Source organism: Filicampus tigris, chromosome 4, assembly GCF_054856515.1.
Source record: "Filicampus tigris isolate MCC_2025a chromosome 4, RoL_Ftig_1.0, whole genome shotgun sequence".
NCBI classification, from domain to species: Eukaryota; Metazoa; Chordata; class Actinopteri; order Syngnathiformes; family Syngnathidae; genus Filicampus; species Filicampus tigris.
Genome location: NC_141220.1, coordinates 22,028,996 through 22,046,903, shown reverse-complemented (window position 1 = coordinate 22,046,903; position 17,908 = coordinate 22,028,996). Strand labels below are relative to the sequence as shown.

Genomic DNA, 17,908 nt, shown 5'->3' with positions numbered 1-17,908 from the left:
GCTGTGCCGCGTCGAATTGCGTTTATAAGGAAAGAAACTGTATCAACATGTTGTGGGTTCGTTGGATGGAAATTGAACACTTTGGTTAGCATGCATTAATTACACCTTATCTCTAAATTTTATTAGAGAAATGTGTTATATATTACCTGCTCATTTGAGCTTTTACACAAACAAGCAGATTTTGAACTCTTAATAACTTCACTCAGCAAGCAAATGGAGCAAATACAATATACAGAGATCATATTTTAAGTACAAATCTAGCAATTGAATTGGGTCAGCATGCAAGCTGTTCCATCATATTTTCATATTGTTTACCTGCATTGATTTTAGATTTACAGCAGAGGTCACTATTGAGTTACCAACGCAGTGTCAACACAGTTTGTTAAATGTGTCACTTTGAGGCGTCATCATGCCATCATCATCGTCCCATGGCATGATGGCATGACTAGGAAATCCAACAAATTACACAAGTGGAAAACACAACAGATTAATCTGGCACCAACCTTCTGCTTCTGCTGCACCTTAAATACCTTGCTAATTCTCATAGCAAACAGGTGTGCTCACAAGATGCTCTGCCAACCAGCAATCACCCAGGAAATGGTTGAACACAGAAAACAACAGAACAGACCGACAGAAAACAGGAGCATGGCAATTTGCAAACCCGTATATATGGATACGGCATCCGTGCGTCATCATCAATCGGTCATTATTTCAGGCCAAACCAAACTGCTAATGTCAGTGGGACAGCACGTCCATTTTAAGACAGACTGACGGAATGCCCACCTCTGGTATATGTGTATGTGTGACATTTTTATTGTGAGGCAAGCAAAGAATTCCTGGCAGTCGAAGCAGTTCTCGATAAGAACAGGTTTTCGAAGCTCGCTCTTACTGCAAAAAAAGTTAACCACGAAGGCTTGAAAATCTGGTAAGTTGGTGCGCTCGTAAGGGAGATGGGAACCACTGTATAATTTTTACTATTTCATTTAAGCGAGCGTGACTATAAATAAGAGTTTGATTCCACCGTACGTATCCCGGTAGTTTCAGTGAGACGAAACTGCACCAGTCTGTGTTCACCCTCCTCCAACTGATCTTCAATTGTCCAGCCTTAGTTCCGCCTTACTAGAAGAATGTCTTGTTTTCTTGCCTGATGTCACTCTTGAGCGACTCATCAAAGAAGGCAATGTGTCTGTACGCCATCAGGGGTGTGCTCTCCCCCAGCACAGCCTGGGTAAAGTTTGGGCGTCCCCATGCGTACACCACACTGTTGAGAAAGCCTTGAAAGGACACGCTGGCAGCCTGAAATGAACACGGAAGGGCCTTTGCAATTTTGATGGTACTGACTTCTTATATGTGAAAGGAATCTAGTTTTGAAGCATGTGTGAACAGTTTTGGGAGAGATATGGGCTTTTGCTATAGTGAGCTGTAATGTTGCGCAGAGCTGTGAGACTGTTTGGCCAAATGGTCTTATGGTTTTAAGAATGTACTTTCTGTTCCCAGAAATGATCCAAACCAGCAGAGAAAAACGTTATGTGCTGCTCAATTATAAAACTCACCTGTATCATGTAGGCGGCAAACAGGCTCCGCTGCTCAACACCAGGCCACACCATCAAAGTTGACAGCAAAATGATAAGCAGGGCTGGAAACATTTGGAGACATTTTTTTTATTTTTTTTATTAGAGCCATTTTCATTCGAGGTCAGCACAGCATTTGGTCCTAAGCCATAAGCCAAATCAGCACACCAAACCAATTAATAGTCTGAGTGGAGTAACGTAAAAAAGTTGCATGTTTGGATCAAGGTAGTTCGTTTTTATTCATTTATTTATTTTAATTAAGTATTAGCAAATTTCACTTCAACTAATTATTCAACTGTATATTCGTTTTTTTCCAAACCATTTTATAGGCGGACCGGCATATAGGCGGGTAATATCCCCCCTGAAAAAAAGGCGAATGACGGACGATCCAACCTGCACGCTGCAGACGGATGACGAATAACGGACGCTCAATTTTTAGTAAAATACCCAACTCGGCTCTGTTACAGAAAATAAACCAACTGTAACTGTATTAAAGCCATATTTTGTGTGATTTAGGGTGGCATGGTGGTCAACTGGTTAGCACATCAGTCAAAGGTCATAAAGTCGAATCCATGCTCCGGCCTTCCTGTGTGGAGTTTGCACGTTCTTCCCGCGCCTGCGTCTGTTTTCTCCGGGTCCTTCGGTTTCCTCCCACATTCCAATAACATGCATGGTAGGTTAATTGAACACTCTAAATTGTCGCTAGGTGTGACAGTGAGTGTGAATGGTTGTTTGTCTATGTGTGCCTTGCGATTGGCTGGCGACCAATTCCGGGTGTACCCTGTCTACCGCCCGATGACAACTGGGATAGGCTCCAGCACGTCCGCGACCCTCATGAGAATAAGCGGATCAGATAATGGATGTATTGGATGTTTGATTTCATTTGACTCAAGTGAGACTTGAATGTATGCCCCCATCCTGCCTGACATTGCACAAGAAAACTTGTGACAGCGCCTGAAAAAAATGGTCTGCACCAATTACCACAGTGAGCTTTAATGCAGATTTGAGAGTAGTTTTGTCATAGATGATGCGGCATGATGTTAGTGACTCCAAGTCAGCCCTTAGATCAGGGATGAGCAACTTAAATGATGAAGGGGGCCACAATTTTTATTGGCGCAACTCAGGGCCACAAAGAACCGCATACTTTCTAACCATGATGCATGCCCCCCAAAAATGACATTTTAAACATGGACAAAATATGTGCGTACGTCTGTTTTGTTTTTTTTAATTGAACCAATGAGCACCACAGCATCATAATATATTGCCATCATTTCAAGGCATGTATAAAAGATCCTGTCTTCAACAACAAAAGGTTTGAACAATGTGTGTGTATATGTGTGTGTGTGTGTGTGTGTGTGTGTGTTTACCTGGTGTCCAACAGAACAAGATGACCATGAGCATGTTCCTGGCTGTGGTGAAGACACTTTTCAATCTCCTGCCAGAAAGTCTGTCTCCTTCCACTGGGAAAAGAGCCTCCTGTTTGTGCTCTTCATACCACCTGCCCACCTTATAATAAATAACCTTTCATATGTAAAAACAAAGCCACAGTGTCAAAAAAAAAAAAAAAAAAAAAAGCCTGAAAATACTTAAAGTGGGTGGCGACTTACAGAGCATGACAGCATCACAGGAATCACCACCATAAACACAAAGACTCGCATAAAAGTGTCATGGATGATCTCCTGGGAAGAACAAAACAAATTGGTTGCTCATGTGATCATTATAAAACTCAATCATGAAATAATTGCAGCGTCAGGAATGCCGTAATTACATCGATGCCGCTCCGCCTGTTGGGCAATTTTCGCAATTTACCATTGTCTGTGTAGCACAGCCTACTGAATGCGGTGCAGAATTATTGAATAATTACTCATTAATTAATTAATAATTATATTGTCATTATATCACAAGGTGCAACAAAATTGAATAGCAGCTCTAAGGTGCGGAATCAACAAAGCACACACTAATTTCCAGAGCTGGGCGTTACGTCTATTTGACGTGTAGTCGGACTCGCCGACGGACGCCTGTTTAAAATTAGAGGCGGACCGGCCTATAGACAAGTACTATTTTTTCCACCCCGGAAAAAAGGTGATTGACGGACAACGGAAGGGTACCCACGCTGCAGACAGATGACGAATAGCGGATGCTCAATTTTTAGTAAAATGCGAAGCTCTGCTAAATTCCAATGCAACAAATACAAAAAAGATAAGAATGAATTAAAAGGGGGAGGGTTGTTTTTTTTTTTTTTTGGGATACACTTAGAATGTGAGATTTTCTTTTTTACAAGTTTGAGTTTAGTGCTGGACAGCCCTTGGGAAGAAGTTGTTTCTGAGTATTTGTTCTGGCTTATAATGTCCTCGAGCGGGTTGTCTTATGTATATGCCTTACAGTACGTCATGGTTGGGTTTGTTTTGAAGCAAACATGGAAATGGACAAAATGACTCTAAAAAAATGACCTCTTATTACCAAAATGGAGACTTCCTGTATGGCTTCTCGAGACTTTTTTGTCTATCTGGTCATGAGAGACGTTTCTACCAAATTCAATTCTGCTAAGTAAACCATTTACATTTGGGGGCTGAATATTCAAAGACAAAAATCTATGTCACAAGTTCCTCTTTCTGGGTCGCTGGAAAAAATGAGGATAAATGGCTGCTTGAACCAAAACGGCAGGCTACCTGTGTCTTTTCAGACATTGTTTCCCTGAGACATTTTGTGTATGTGCTCATATTAGGCATGTCTACGAAATGTTCATGGTGATGACTATAACAGGATCCTAGAAATGGCCAAAATGAGCACAAAATGGCTGCTTCAAGCCAAAATGGCAAACTTTTGGTGCCTTTTCAGAGATTGCTTCTTGAGATTTTTTTTCTTTTGAGAATCTACACATGATAGACATGAATACCACTTTTATGTTGCTGATTGAAACTGGCTTCTGCGGCGGGATTTTCAAAGAAACGATCACTCCGACAAGTTCCCCTTGAAGGGCGCCTGGAAATGAACACATTGAGCCTAAAATGGCTGATTCAAGCCAAATGGCAGACTGCCTGCGTCTTATCGGGAAGACTCTTTTAGTCCACTCATGACTATGGAGCCCTTAAGGTGACATGGAAGTAAAAGAAAACAACTTTGTGTTCCCTCGCAAAGATTTGCTTTGCCTCGCAAAAAATTGCGAGATAACGCAAAGTTTTTTGCGAGGGAATGCATTTTGTTTTAAATGCGTGTTTATGTACTTCCGGGTCAGTTTGGCAGCTAGCCTAGCCTAGCCTCTAATGGAGGAGGACTTGGAACGCTCCTTGAGGTCAAGAGATGTCCTCTATTGTTTAGCACTCGCTTCAGATGTCTTTCGCTTATTAGGAAACTGTGCTTAATATCAAAAACTGATTTTATGTCTTCGTATTTCAAGCGAATTTCAAAGCAATTCAATCAAACTCGCCCACGGCTAAAAACGCTCCCTTTGTTACTTTTGTTTACCCGGAAAATGACCCGTAAGTACATAAACATGAATTAAAAAAATAAATAAATAAAAAACTTTCACCTGCAGAAAAAATCTTTGCGTTGCCTCGCAATCTTTGTGAGGGAATACAAATCTTTGAGAGGGAACGCTACCTTTGCGAGGGAACGCAAAGTTTTCGCGAAGGAACGCAAAGTTTTTATTTTTTACTTCTATGTCACCTTAGGGGCTCCGTACATGACAGACATAGCAACCAAATTGTATGTTGCCAAGGGAAATGTCTGGTCTGGTTCACATCATGTGAAGTTGAGATTCATCATCCAAATGTCGATTCAAGTAAATAACGACAAAGAAAAGAAGCGATGTTTTGACACTCACAGCATCCGAGCAGGAATCCCTCCAGATGTGCATGAACAAAATACAACTAAAGATGCAAAACAAAAAGACAACAAAAGAGATCAGAAAACATTGACACGTCTTTTCCGTTTTATTCAAAGTGTGGCGCTGACCTGGTGCAGTATTTAGCGCGGTCCTGGATGGTGGCGCTTTGGGGGTCAGGAATCAGTGGAGTGGATCTGATGAAAGGAGTTAGCACGTACGCTAAGTAAACGGCAGCAGGGATCAACCTGATAAAGAGTTTAATGGTGTTAGCCACATCATTTACGCTCTAGTTGAAAAATGATTCAAAAGAAACACTCACCACACGTACATGTACACTGGTAAAGATAATAGTCTACTTCCAAAGTGACTCTGTGACACAAAAATGTATTTATTATGTACAGGTCTTATTTAAAAAGTGGTCAACAATGCTCTTGTTGATATCTCACCCGCTTGCCCTCGTCCTCTGCGGGAATCGCTCGCCATCCTTTGATGAAGTTTTTGGACTTCCATGCATACACTGCCACCAGCAAGAACGAGATCAGATAAAATGTCTGGGACAAAAGGAAAAAGACAACCGGCCATGAGGAGTTATAGCTTAGAGTAATATGCAGTGGTACCGTCGACGTCAGCCGGGGCCGCATCATGTAGAGCACGGCTCCCTCAACCACTGGGACGCATACGGTACCGGGCCATAAGCCGTTCAGTACTCGAGTATTGGTGTGTTATTCACTGGCGATTTGTTCAATTGGAAAAAAAAATCTTTGATTTGATGGGATTGTTTATGGAAAAGCCTGTGGATTTCCAGCCTAAATTTAGCTTGCTCATAGAATTATTAAAATGAGTACGAAATTAGAAAAAGGCAATTGTCAGCTTTATACTGATACTCATATGCTGGAGCTTCTGCATCTATGGCAACGGTAAGGTAATGAGCGAATGTTTTGATATATTTTGAGATAATTACTGATTTTGTTGTTGAGTACCTTTTTACGTGATGCGATGTTTGCTTCATGAAAATGAAACTATTAATTGATGAAAGAGGTGGATGTATGACCTACTAAACCATTATTGCCATGTATCTGTTAGTTGAGGCACTCATAAATCAAGGCACCACTGTACTGGACACAGGGACTTACTGTATATACTGTTTGATGGACTCAAAATGCCGCTCTCATTACTTCATTCAGGGATCCTGCGTAAAACATGCACTAAGTGTGCATTCAAAGACAACCGAGCAGAAGCTGTCAGTAACAGTGCTTAACAACTGAGCACGTCTGCGAGTGCCACACTGTTCAATATCAGTGTGATGTTCCGAGAGTGTCTCTTTGGCAAATGATTGTTCAGTCTGCCTGTGTTGTTATGTAACGCATGAAGTCCAAGTACATGTTCTCGTGACAATGATGTCATTTTTTTTAACGAGTGTCCCTTTGGCACATTCACATTCCTCAGATTTACAACACGTGTTTTACATCACGATGATGGCTTGTCTCTTTATAGTCAACTTAATGTACATGGAATGAAAGACATTTCATATATATATATATATATATATATATATATATATATATATATATATATATATATATATATATATATATATATATATATATATATATATATATATATAAAAATACAGATCTTATCATGTAGGATGTAATTTTCAGTTTTTAACTAAAAATTGCCTTTCCTTTAATTATTTCCAATACATATCCAATACAATATATTCTATAATTATTATAAAGTGTAAAACAAACCATTTATCTTGAAAAAGGATGATTTATTTTCCAATGCAAAACTTAAATCCCTCGGTGGGGAAAAAAAATACTCAAAATACTAAAAAATTTCAGCGTGTGCTTTGTGTGTTTTATTTAAGCTGTAACACAATTTAATGCTGTTGTTTTGTTGTTGTTGTTGGTGTTTTTTGTTTTTTTTAAAATGGTATTTATTCAACTGTACTATAGTGTCCTAAATGTAAGCGATACTTCACAGTGGTAGGGGAAACCAGGGAACAAAAGAAAACATTTCCTACTTCCGCTTTAAAGAGAAAAGAATGGTTTCACTCTCTCTCCCTGTTACTCTGTCTCCATGTATAGATATCTCTCTCTCTCTCCCTCTATCTCTCTCTCTCTCTTTCTCTCTCTCTCTCTCTCTCTCTCTCTTTATATATATATATAAGACTTTATGTTCAATCATAAACATATGCTGTACACATGTTTTGCTGTGTATTTTATACTAAACTATACTATACTATACTATACTATCCTGTACTATAGTGTACTATACTATACTAAATATTTGATATGATCCTTCATCTGGTGAACTGGCTCGTATTCCTTTTGTGTTGGCCAAGTATTCAACCAGATAGTCTGAATATTTTCCATATTTGCATTTTGAAAGAATAGACACGTGCATTCCATCGTATTTTGCTTATCTATAGCAATCAAAGTATCCATGATCCGAGCAACATTCCCTTCGACCACTGACAAATGTATCTGAACTGCAAATTGTGTCACTGATACAAATAACTGTTTGACATAATGAATACCAAGCGGTAGGCAGTGCCCCTCCCCCAAAAGGATCCCTGTATTTTAATGTTGGTCATGATGGTCGTACTTGGAGAGCCAAGTGATATGTCAGGTGTTACTTGACTTTTATAAAAGGCTATTGTTCCTCACCAGTGACAGAGGCAGACTGTATTGACAGATGGTTACGCTGTAGTTGGTTCGGACTTTGTTCATGGCACTGGTGAACATCAGGACCAGAGCAGCCGCAAGGTCTGCAAGGGACAGCTGGACTAGGAGGTGCACCTGCACACACAAACGCCATGCTTTAATTCTTTCGATGGATGGATCCATGGATCCATCCATCTGAAAATCTAACCTGTTCTTTGAGATGCCTCCATCTGATCATGGAAACCACCAGCACGGAACAGCTACCAATCACGCTGCAGATGACATTGAGACACACCCATGCATACGGACAGCAAAAAAACACACGCGCCCGCACAAACACGCATACACACAGCGTTTCGTAACCAAGTGTACTGTATGCATGAAATGTGCATGTTAAGTTGATGGTACTTTGGAACCTGCTCTGCTTCAAAAAGATGAATCAAGAGGGATGACACATTAAAAAAAAAAAAAAAAGGTGTGTGAAATCAATGCCCTGCACTGCTTTTTCTCCTGCTCCAATAGTGCTTTTGTCCTAGTGCGTAAGAAAAAAAAAACTGTGCAGTAAAAAACAAACAATACATTAACTTTGTCTGGCAGGCAGCGCAATTTTTAGTCATCAGTTATTTATCGTGTTTTATGTTCCAATTTCAGCTTTATTATGTAGAGAACTGTGTTATCGATGCATTTGGGCTGCAAAAATAGAGTTGGGTTACGTCATTACATGGATTTGATTGACATTTTTGATTGGTGTTAATTATACAATGAGAGAGCCAAAGTTGAACATAATTCATTCTGTGATGCTCTTTGACCGCCATGTAGTTCTCATTCTACGCCATAGAAATGTGCCAGTAGGAATGAATGTAAAGTGGCATGGGGCATGTTTTCTATATCATACAGTGAATATCATTGCTGTCATGTGAAACACACTTATCTCCATTTTTTTTCAGTTTCTTATTTTTACATGAATGGTGTTTCCGCATTCCAGACATCGCATTAATGTGAAAATTTTAAAAAGTGACCAAAATTGGAGATAAGTGTTTTTCACGGGACAGCGACGATATGATTTTCATATGAATAAAGTCTAATGGGAAAAGCATGCCGAAATGTATTACCTGGGAGCTAATGAGAGTAAATATACTGTTGAGAGAACATCAATCTGCAAAACAAAAATCGACATTTCATGCAGGTTTTCCATATCAGTCTCGCCCTTTTTACATCCCTACAGAATAGTCTAAAGAAGGTCTTACCTGATAAGCAGTAAGCGTACCGTTGAGGTCCATTCTTGATAAATCAGTTAAAGTAAAAGTCACGTTTGGTTGGACACACACACACTGAAGAACATTCCTCCATGGCAGCTTTTATGGCAAATGTGTGCTTTGGTCGTTGAACACCTGCACACAAGCGCAAAGTGAAACTGGTCACGTGATGCTGCTTTCACTCCCCCCGCAATTCTGTGTGTGTGTGTGTGTGTGTGTGTGTGCTTGTGTATGTGTGCGTGTTGTGGCTTGTTGCATTATGGACATTTTGTTGTATGTAAAGTGCTTTGTTACAGCTGTAGCTGTTGTGAAATGCGCTGCATGAATAAAACTGCATTGTATTGTATTTTAGTAAGCACACAATGTGCCGTTTGATGGGAAGAATGAAAAACATCTGGCTTTTGATTTCTCCGTGCGCAAGGTAGGTTATGTCAGTTTGAGGTTACACTTTTGTCCCAGTTCTGTAAACACAAAGGGATCCAAATTTCAAGTCTTTTTATTGAAGGTGTTTACTGTAAACATCAGAGCAAACACAAAAGAGTCTTTTTTCCATGTCAAAACACACACCAAAAATCCATCAAGTAATTTCACTGAGTAGAAAAAAAAAAAAGCCTCATCCTACATTGTGACGTCCCTCTGGGTCATTCCATGGTTGATTCGACGGTCCACTATTGAAGCTCTGATGTCATCAGTAGTTATTTCTCCTCCTCCTCTCACACTTGCTTCTGCACCTCCACATCTCTTTCTTCTAACGCCTCCTCTCATCCTCACTCTTCCAGCTCCCTCCATTGTACTCCGCAGCGACATTTTACCTGTGGCTTATTGATAGTGTTCAGGCTGATTGCAAAATGAACTATTGATCTAAGACCGTTTTTTCCTGTGACAGTGTGACCAGATATTTGCCAAAATAGTATAAATAATAGCCATAAATTAGTATGGTTTTGCAAGGTGATCATTTGGAATTTGAGTGTAAAAGCAGTGAGTTGTGTGTTACAAAATGACGAAGACAGTACAAAGCAGTGTTTGTCCAAAGCAAACTTTGTGAGTGTTTTTTCTGACATCATGATCAACAGTATTACAAATTGTGCTACAAGAATCACTGTCAGAGTTTTAAGCGTTAAAAAAACAAAAAAAAAAACTGTCCCAGTTTGTGCATGTCACATCATCCTTTGTGCTGCAATTTCACAAATTGGGGTCCTCCACCATCATGCCAATTTGGGCCCTTACAACAAAGATCGCATTCTCACATTTTTGGACCGATTGCATGGATGTAACACATTGTCATCAGGGACAATATGTAATTCAATCACTCTGCTCTAGTGCAGAACTGGGTTTCAGCACCATTCACAGTTTTCAGCATTATATCTTCCACCGTCAAAGACTTTTTTCAGCACGGTGGTGGAAGGTTTATTTACATTTTGGGCTTGTGAACAAATCAACCCTGCGGCTCTGCACGATGGAGTCGTCGTTCAATATGGCTCTTAGCCTGCGATGTTGATGAAATTCTCTGGCCAGATCCATCGAGACGAATAGATGTGTATTATTTGATTATTTCAGATTTTTTTCAGATTTCTTTTTATTTTCTTTACAGCCCTTTTAACCTGATCACACAGAGGTGCAATTGCTAAAAGTGTTTTAAGTTAAACACAGCAGCGTGTAAATGGCTCAAGCACAATCGAACCTGTTGAAATGTGTGTGTTCTATGTGTGGTTGTGATAATTGTGTGTAGTGTTTTGAAATTCAGAGTCCTGTTTTCTAAATCGTGCTTAAGCAATCATAAAAAACTGTACTAGTGTTTTGCATTGTGGTCACCAAAGTCCATGCATTGTTGTTATATCATCATCATTTTAATCATTTTTAACATTTAATAGCAAGTTCAAAATGGTGAGAAGTAAAAAATAGACACAACCATGACTTTTTTCTCTCAAATATTCTTTCATTTACCAGACAAATGCTCTTTGACTTTGCAAATTTGTTGTCAATAACAATTGAGCATTGTTGAAAAAGACAAGCAAAGTTGATAGTAGGCCCGGAAATATAAAGACATCAGCAGGGTTTGACATTGTCTCATTGAGGCATCATGATTAGGAAACTCAAATGTGACAGAAAGACAGGATGGGAAGATGAGTGATTAGTGAGTAGGGTCGACTGGTTTGCTGCAAATATATTCATTTTGGTCAGTGCACGATACATCCTGCCAAAGACCGTCTGTAAGAAAAAAATAAACATTTTTTGTGTAACAGCATTAGATTGTCAGCAAACTTTATTCACTGATTTCACTCACCATTCTCACTCATCGTGACACAGTCACCAGTAGCATCAGGTTCTCCACTTCGAAATTTATCATGAGGAGGTGAGCCATCAGTCCATGTGAAGGAACCCTGGAAGACAAAGTCAAATTTCAATGAGTTACACTTAAAGGGTTATGGTCACACACTCAATTCTACACCCCCTTCATTAATGCTGCAGACAAGAGTCTGAGTCTTCAGGACATACTGTATACATGTGGCAAAACTATAGTGGTACTAAAAAACACATATAAATTATATTCTAATTTTTTTCTACCATCAAAGTACTTTACATTGAAAATCTGTACAATTTACATTGGAAATCAATTTGTTTTAGTGCAATAATACTCCAAATTTGTGATCAGCCTGTATGCATATTTTAGCAGTGGTGTGCTGCCAGGGCCATCAAGGCCTAAATATTATCAAAAGCACTGACCTGCATTTAATACTTTGTAAAATATTGTATTCATTTCTTTCCAACAGTCTTTCGTCTTCATTCATTAGCTTGTGTCTTGGCAGCGCAGTTGTAAGTTGTTCTTTTTTTTCCCAATCAAATTTCAGCTTCAATGTGTTGCTATATGGGCATGAACTTCCCAAAGCCTTCAGATGCAGGATTTGCAGGCGATCCAAACAAAAAATAGATTTTTTTTTTTTTTTTTAAGATTCTGAATCAATCAGATTTGAGATTCAGTACAGGAGAGCCTGCATGCTTCGCTTCCTAATAGGTCAGCACTTTGCAGTCCTCTGATTGGTTCAGAGCAACTAGTGTGGGATTCATTGCGTGACTGAAATTCATTTTCGAGGCGGAATTCTCAAATAAAAAAGAAAAGAAAAGAAAAGAAAACCTGGACATCGTGAGGATAAGTCGGACAAGGCGTGCAGCTGGCTGGCTTGGCGGTAAAGGATTAATTTGCCACTTTCACAGTGGCCACAACACTACGCAGCTGTACATATCAACGCTGCTACTAGCAAAAGACGATGGAGTTCACCCACAAATTATAAACGTTTCTGTTGAGTATGATGTATTTTATTTAATGTTTTATATTCTTATGACTATGTTATTATATTATTAGATAATGATTGTGCACTGCTATATTTTAGTGAAGACATTTTGTGTTGAACGTTGAAATGGAGTCACTGATAGTATGAAAACTGAGTGTGAGTGGTTTCCCGTACGTGTTCCTCACTTTGTCCCGTGCAGGTAGTGCGGGATCAGTTCTCACTAAGTGACGGAGTGAAAGTGAGTGCGAGTGGTTGCCCTTCTCAATATGTACTCTGCAATGAGTGGCAACAAGTTACGGGTGCAGTCCGCCTTTCGTCCCAAGTCAGCTGGGGTGAAGTCTAGCACCCGTGACCTTCAAAAGGAGGTCGTGTGGAGAATGGATGGATGTTGTGATGGAAGATGAACAGTCGGACTATTTTCGTCACCAGGTCACCATTGGTATCCCGGAGTTACTAGCCACTTGACCAGACTGAAATGTAATTTAAGTTGTTTTCGTGCTGAACAAACTTTTTACAAATTCAAGAACTTTGAGGCGGGGGTGGCGGGGTTGTCTTTGTACAGTGCTACAGGCCTACACCTTAAAGTAACAGCCCGCCATTGTATTTTCGTATGACTGTACTAGTGACAGGATTCAATCGGATCTTGTATTGATAGATGTTTTACCGCATCTCGACGATATCCAATCCAAACGTCAATGTTTTCCTCTGGAATAAGTCCTTGAATAAATGCATTTTCCAGGTCATCGTTGGAGGAGACCAGATTCCCACCGAGAATCACGCAGACTTTCTGAGAGGTGTTCAAAGAGAGTAAAATGTTGATTTCACTCATTTAGAGCCACCAGAACGTTGTCAAGGCATTTGGATCAACAGACAGATTGTATCAGCAGTAAACTGGTTAGGAACTACATCACAACTATTGTCTTCTATACCTCTGCATCGTCAAAGTTCCTCTCGTCCCCTTGGAAAATGTAACAGTGACAGTTAAACTGAGTCCAGCCTGGGGGACAGTTATTGATGGCTGTCTTTTCTTTAAGAAACAAAAAAACAAAAACACAGGTCAGTCAAATTTGCCGTCAACACCAACAAAACTAATAGTGTTCATTCAAAAAAACTGTCATTGAGATATAGCTACCAACTTTTCCAAAAATTGAAAGAGAAAGACCGCTGCGAAGAACAAAAGCACATTGTTAAAATTTGACAGCAGAACATCAGCAAATGAAAACACAAATACAGTAAACACCATAGTGAATATAAAGTAAGTAAATATGTTTTAAATTTAAGTCAGCGTGTGAGATTTTGACTTACGACTCCATTCAACAGTCCATTGGTCACACAAAGGAGGAACAACAAGCGAAGAGCAAATGCCATCTGTGCAATTAAAAAATATATATAATAATCATATTGCTAACAATACATATTAGCATTACACTTACATTTCACCATGTGAAACAAAAATGTGCTAAATGCTCAAAACTCACATGATATCGAGTTTAAAAAACGGGATGTGAATTGTGTGTTGTGTGAAGTTACCTTCGCAGTCGTGTGCCTTAACGCTGAGGACGATGACGACAATGATTCCTTTTATATGCTGGGTTGGGAGTCTTGGAATGTTTCATGTGTCAAATCATGTCAAAGTCACATGATACATCAGACCAGGTCCCAGAACAAGGAAACAACTTTAAGTCAAGTGTCTCATTAGACAAACAAATAAAACAAAGAACCTCTTTGCCAAACAGGTTTTGGACCAAAGTGACACACTGGGAACCCAAATTTGAGACTAATAAAAGGTATATTTTAGTCGTTTCGAATCCGTACGCAAGTCGCAACATGCAGTAATCTATCATTAATCTACCTTAATGCTGCAGTCAAGTCACGATTACAAAAACAAATTTGAAAAAAAAAAACAAGGCCAGAAATAGATACAAGTAGAAACAATGAGTATGGTGGTAATTGAGTGTACTTTGTGTCGTGTGACGACATATTCTTGTACTGCGCAAACTACTTCATCACTCATCATTCGGCACCTCGAAGCCTCATATGTTGGAACTGTTGTAAAATGAAGATCTCCCGTGCATATAAAAACATCAACCTAGACCTACCAGACAGGGATGGAAATGATTCAGTGGGGTGGCCACGGTGCCACATCTACTCACTAAGGGGCACGCGCGTGTGCGTACGAATTTCAAATCCCTGAAATATTACTTTAATAGATGTTCAACGTTGACTCATTCATTCAATGATGTCTAAAGCTAGCCACGGCAAGATTTTAAAATTGTTGGCAGACTTTCAAACTCTGAGAGACCCCACACATGACAAGAAAAAAATCTCACTGGTATAACTGTTTTGACCGCACGGTGTGTGATGTGCAGCCACATGGCAAAATCAACACATCACACATGAACCAATTACACTCATGAGTATTACCAGGTCACGCGGGAACTCTCGCACAACCTCTCGAAATGAAATGTGACTTCAGAGTAAACACTGTCAACAGAATGAGTCTTGTTTGTACGTGGGAAAAACAATAAACGGTGAGAAATCGCGCCAAAACAATCCCACGTGTTGAATATCCCCGATCTGTTCCTGCTTGTATTATGAGTGTGTATTCCACCATTGAATAAGATATAGCTCCACCTGTTAGCCCCTAGCGATTAGTTACAGTGAGACCATTGACTTTGCTCTCACTCTGTTGGTTGTTGATGACTTTTTACTTAGTTCTTTTTCATGAGTGAAACTTTGTTACTCGTGCTTGAGTAATTGCACTTGGTGTTTGCCTTGTTCATCATGTTTTGCCACATTATATCATACCAAGAACTTGATTCACCATAGCAGACTGATAATTAGTTATTTGATTATGCTCAGGAACACCTAAACCAGTTTTACCATGTTACTGCGTATATTTACATAGGTTTGATCCTAAATGTTTGCCGTCAATGTTATACATTAATGGCCACATTATGCCGCCGTCCCTGTGTGACCTATATCTTTGCTGCTGTAACAATGAAAATTTCCCCACTGTGGGATCAATAAAGGCATTCTTATCTTATCTTATCTAAATCTACTGTGAAGAATACAAGCAAAGCTAAATTAAAAAGTACTGTCACAGTGAGCACTGAAAAAGGGTGCAGGTGACAAGCAATTCAACTCGACAGAGAGACGACAGCAAATGTAAAACTGGTTTAGATGTTCCTGAATGTCATCAAATAACTTTAATTATCGGTCTATTGTTGAGAATCAACTTCTCGGTATGATATAATGTGGCAACAGTCGATGGAGAAGAGACACCCCAAGTGTAATTACTCAAACACAAGATACAAAGTCTCACCCATCAAAGCACTGAATTTAAAAAGTCATCAACAAGCAAAGTTAATGGTCTGACTGTACAATATACTGTTTCTTCAACTTTTTCCCCAGAATCCCAAAATGGCAGAGGTCGGCATTCGTACTGCTTTAGTCCGTCTATGAGTTCTCATCAGTATTTCAGGCCTACCCGGTCGGTCCAAGTCAGCGAAACGGCGTCGAGAACGAACTTACCGCTACCACGTCACAAGCAGATGCCGCACTACTAACATGCAACCAAATAAGAAAAAAACATTTTAAAAACCAGTGGTGATACATTTCGGTCCCACAGACGCAATGACATATTGTTTTGATTTCACCGATCACCACGGGTCATGACCGAAAGAACAAGATCTCGGATACAAGCGGCCGAAATGGGTTTCCTTCGCAGGGTGTCCGGGCTCTCCCTTAAAGATAGGGTGAGAAGTTCGGCCATCCGGGAGGGACTCAGAGTCGAGCCGCTGCTCCTCCGCGTCGAGAGGAGCCAGTTGAGGTGGCTCGGGCATCTGGTTAGGATGCCTCCTGGACGCCTCCCTGGTGAGGTGTTCCGGGCATGTCCCACCGGCAGGAGACCCCGAGGACGACCCAGAACACGCTGGAGAGACTATGTCTCCCGGCTTGCCTGGGAACGCCTTGGGATCCTTCCGGAAGAGCTGGAGGATGTTGCTGGGGAGAGGGAAGTCTGGGCTTCCCTGCTGAAGCTGCTGCCTCCGCGACCCGACTTCGGATAAGCGGGAGATAATGGATGGATGGATGGACGATCACCACGCTGTGAGCGTGTGTGTGTCTGTTGTTTTTATTTAATTTTTCTTTATCTGGCTACGTGTCTGCTTGTGCGGCACCTGCATGTGATGTGGAAATTATGTTCTCAATGCTGAATGGCTGTCGCCGACGAGATATACTGGGCCTACGTGGGTCTGCCAGAAATACTGGCGGGAACTTAGTGACGGACTGACGATGACCACCTCTGCCAAATGGTGTATGGTAATACTAGAGGTGGCATTCCGTCAATCTGACGGATCTGTCCGTCAGTCCGTCACTGACAGGCAACCATTTTGCTGACGATTGATGACACTTTTTAAAAATGACAGACTAATCACTGACTGTAGTGGATTTTCATCTGTCTGAGTAATCCTCACCAATCGGGTCAAATAGCGATGGACCTCTCAAGGCCTAGATAGATCGATCAATCCGACGTTGGCCAACAGTGACAGACGCTTAGCCCCTGTGACGTCCAGCCGTCTGTCGGCACGTCACGCTGGAAAAATACACCGCAACGACAGACAGCGACGCTGACCATTAAAGTACCTTCTACGCCCGTTTTCCTGACGCATTTTTTTTTTGGTGGGCGGATGGGGTGGGGAGACGGACTGACAGACCGACTGACGGACCGACTGACGGACCGACGGACTCCTGACGGACTCCTGACGGACTCCTGACGGACTCCTGACGGACTGACCAACTGGCGCTTACAATCCGTCCCGGACTGACGCCCATTTTGGTGGCCAGACGTACGGAGGACAAGAAGTCGGCCCAATCCCAAAACCCACACTTACACCCTTGTGCCCCTCACTTGCGCATTTCCGCAAAGGGGATGAGTCTGTAGGGTGTCCCAATTCTGCAAAGTGCTCTGTCGCTGGACGGAATGTTGACGGATAAATGCTAGTTTTTGTCACTGCTCTCCACTGTTAGCCCTTGGCGTGCTGGCGCCAGTGTTGCCATCTCCTCAGTAAGGAAAGTAGCTATTGGCTGTCCGAAAAGTCGCTACATGACGCCATCACCCAATTTGCATAGTTGTACTTTTGACTGTTCAGTTTAGACTGAGCCATGTTAAGCTAGAGAGCTAATGTTAGAGGTTTAGCTTGTGTCGCAGATAAATGCAAACACACACTGAACTGTCTGGACGAGATGAGTACCTTGAAGTGAAGTTATTTATTGAGACAAAAAAAACATATAT

The 17,908-nt window shown here is 40.8% G+C and overlaps 2 protein-coding genes across 3 annotated transcripts; both read right to left on the bottom strand.

Moving 5' to 3' along the window:
- Positions 1-99: 99 nt before the first annotated feature.
- On the bottom strand, positions 100-9,440 carry LOC147148950 (uncharacterized). 2 transcript variants are annotated; one of them, XM_086028612.1, is made up of 12 exons: positions 9,314-9,440; positions 9,179-9,222; positions 8,275-8,338; positions 8,070-8,201; positions 5,844-5,948; positions 5,717-5,766; positions 5,526-5,642; positions 5,395-5,440; positions 3,179-3,250; positions 2,939-3,092; positions 1,554-1,636; positions 100-1,296 (listed from the first exon to the last, which is right to left on the bottom strand). In XM_086028612.1, exons 1-12 carry the CDS (start codon positions 9,344-9,346, stop codon positions 1,120-1,122), a joined length of 1,077 nt encoding a protein of 358 aa, XP_085884738.1. In that variant the 5' UTR covers positions 9,347-9,440; the 3' UTR covers positions 100-1,119. The 2 variants fall into 2 exon arrangements, with proteins under 2 accessions (XP_085884738.1, XP_085884737.1); XM_086028611.1 differs by lacking the exon at positions 9,314-9,440 and having other exon boundaries at positions 9,179-9,261.
- Positions 9,441-11,147: 1,707 nt separating this feature from the next.
- On the bottom strand, positions 11,148-14,154 carry LOC147148949 (snaclec CHH-B subunit beta-like). Its single transcript, XM_086027508.1, has 7 exons — positions 14,143-14,154; positions 13,918-13,980; positions 13,749-13,776; positions 13,542-13,639; positions 13,277-13,399; positions 11,607-11,703; positions 11,148-11,530 (listed from the first exon to the last, which is right to left on the bottom strand). The coding sequence occupies exons 2-7, from the start codon at positions 13,978-13,980 to the stop codon at positions 11,454-11,456; spliced, it is 486 nt and encodes a 161-aa protein (XP_085883634.1). The 5' UTR covers positions 14,143-14,154; the 3' UTR covers positions 11,148-11,453.
- Between the last annotated feature and the right edge of the window lie 3,754 nt (positions 14,155-17,908).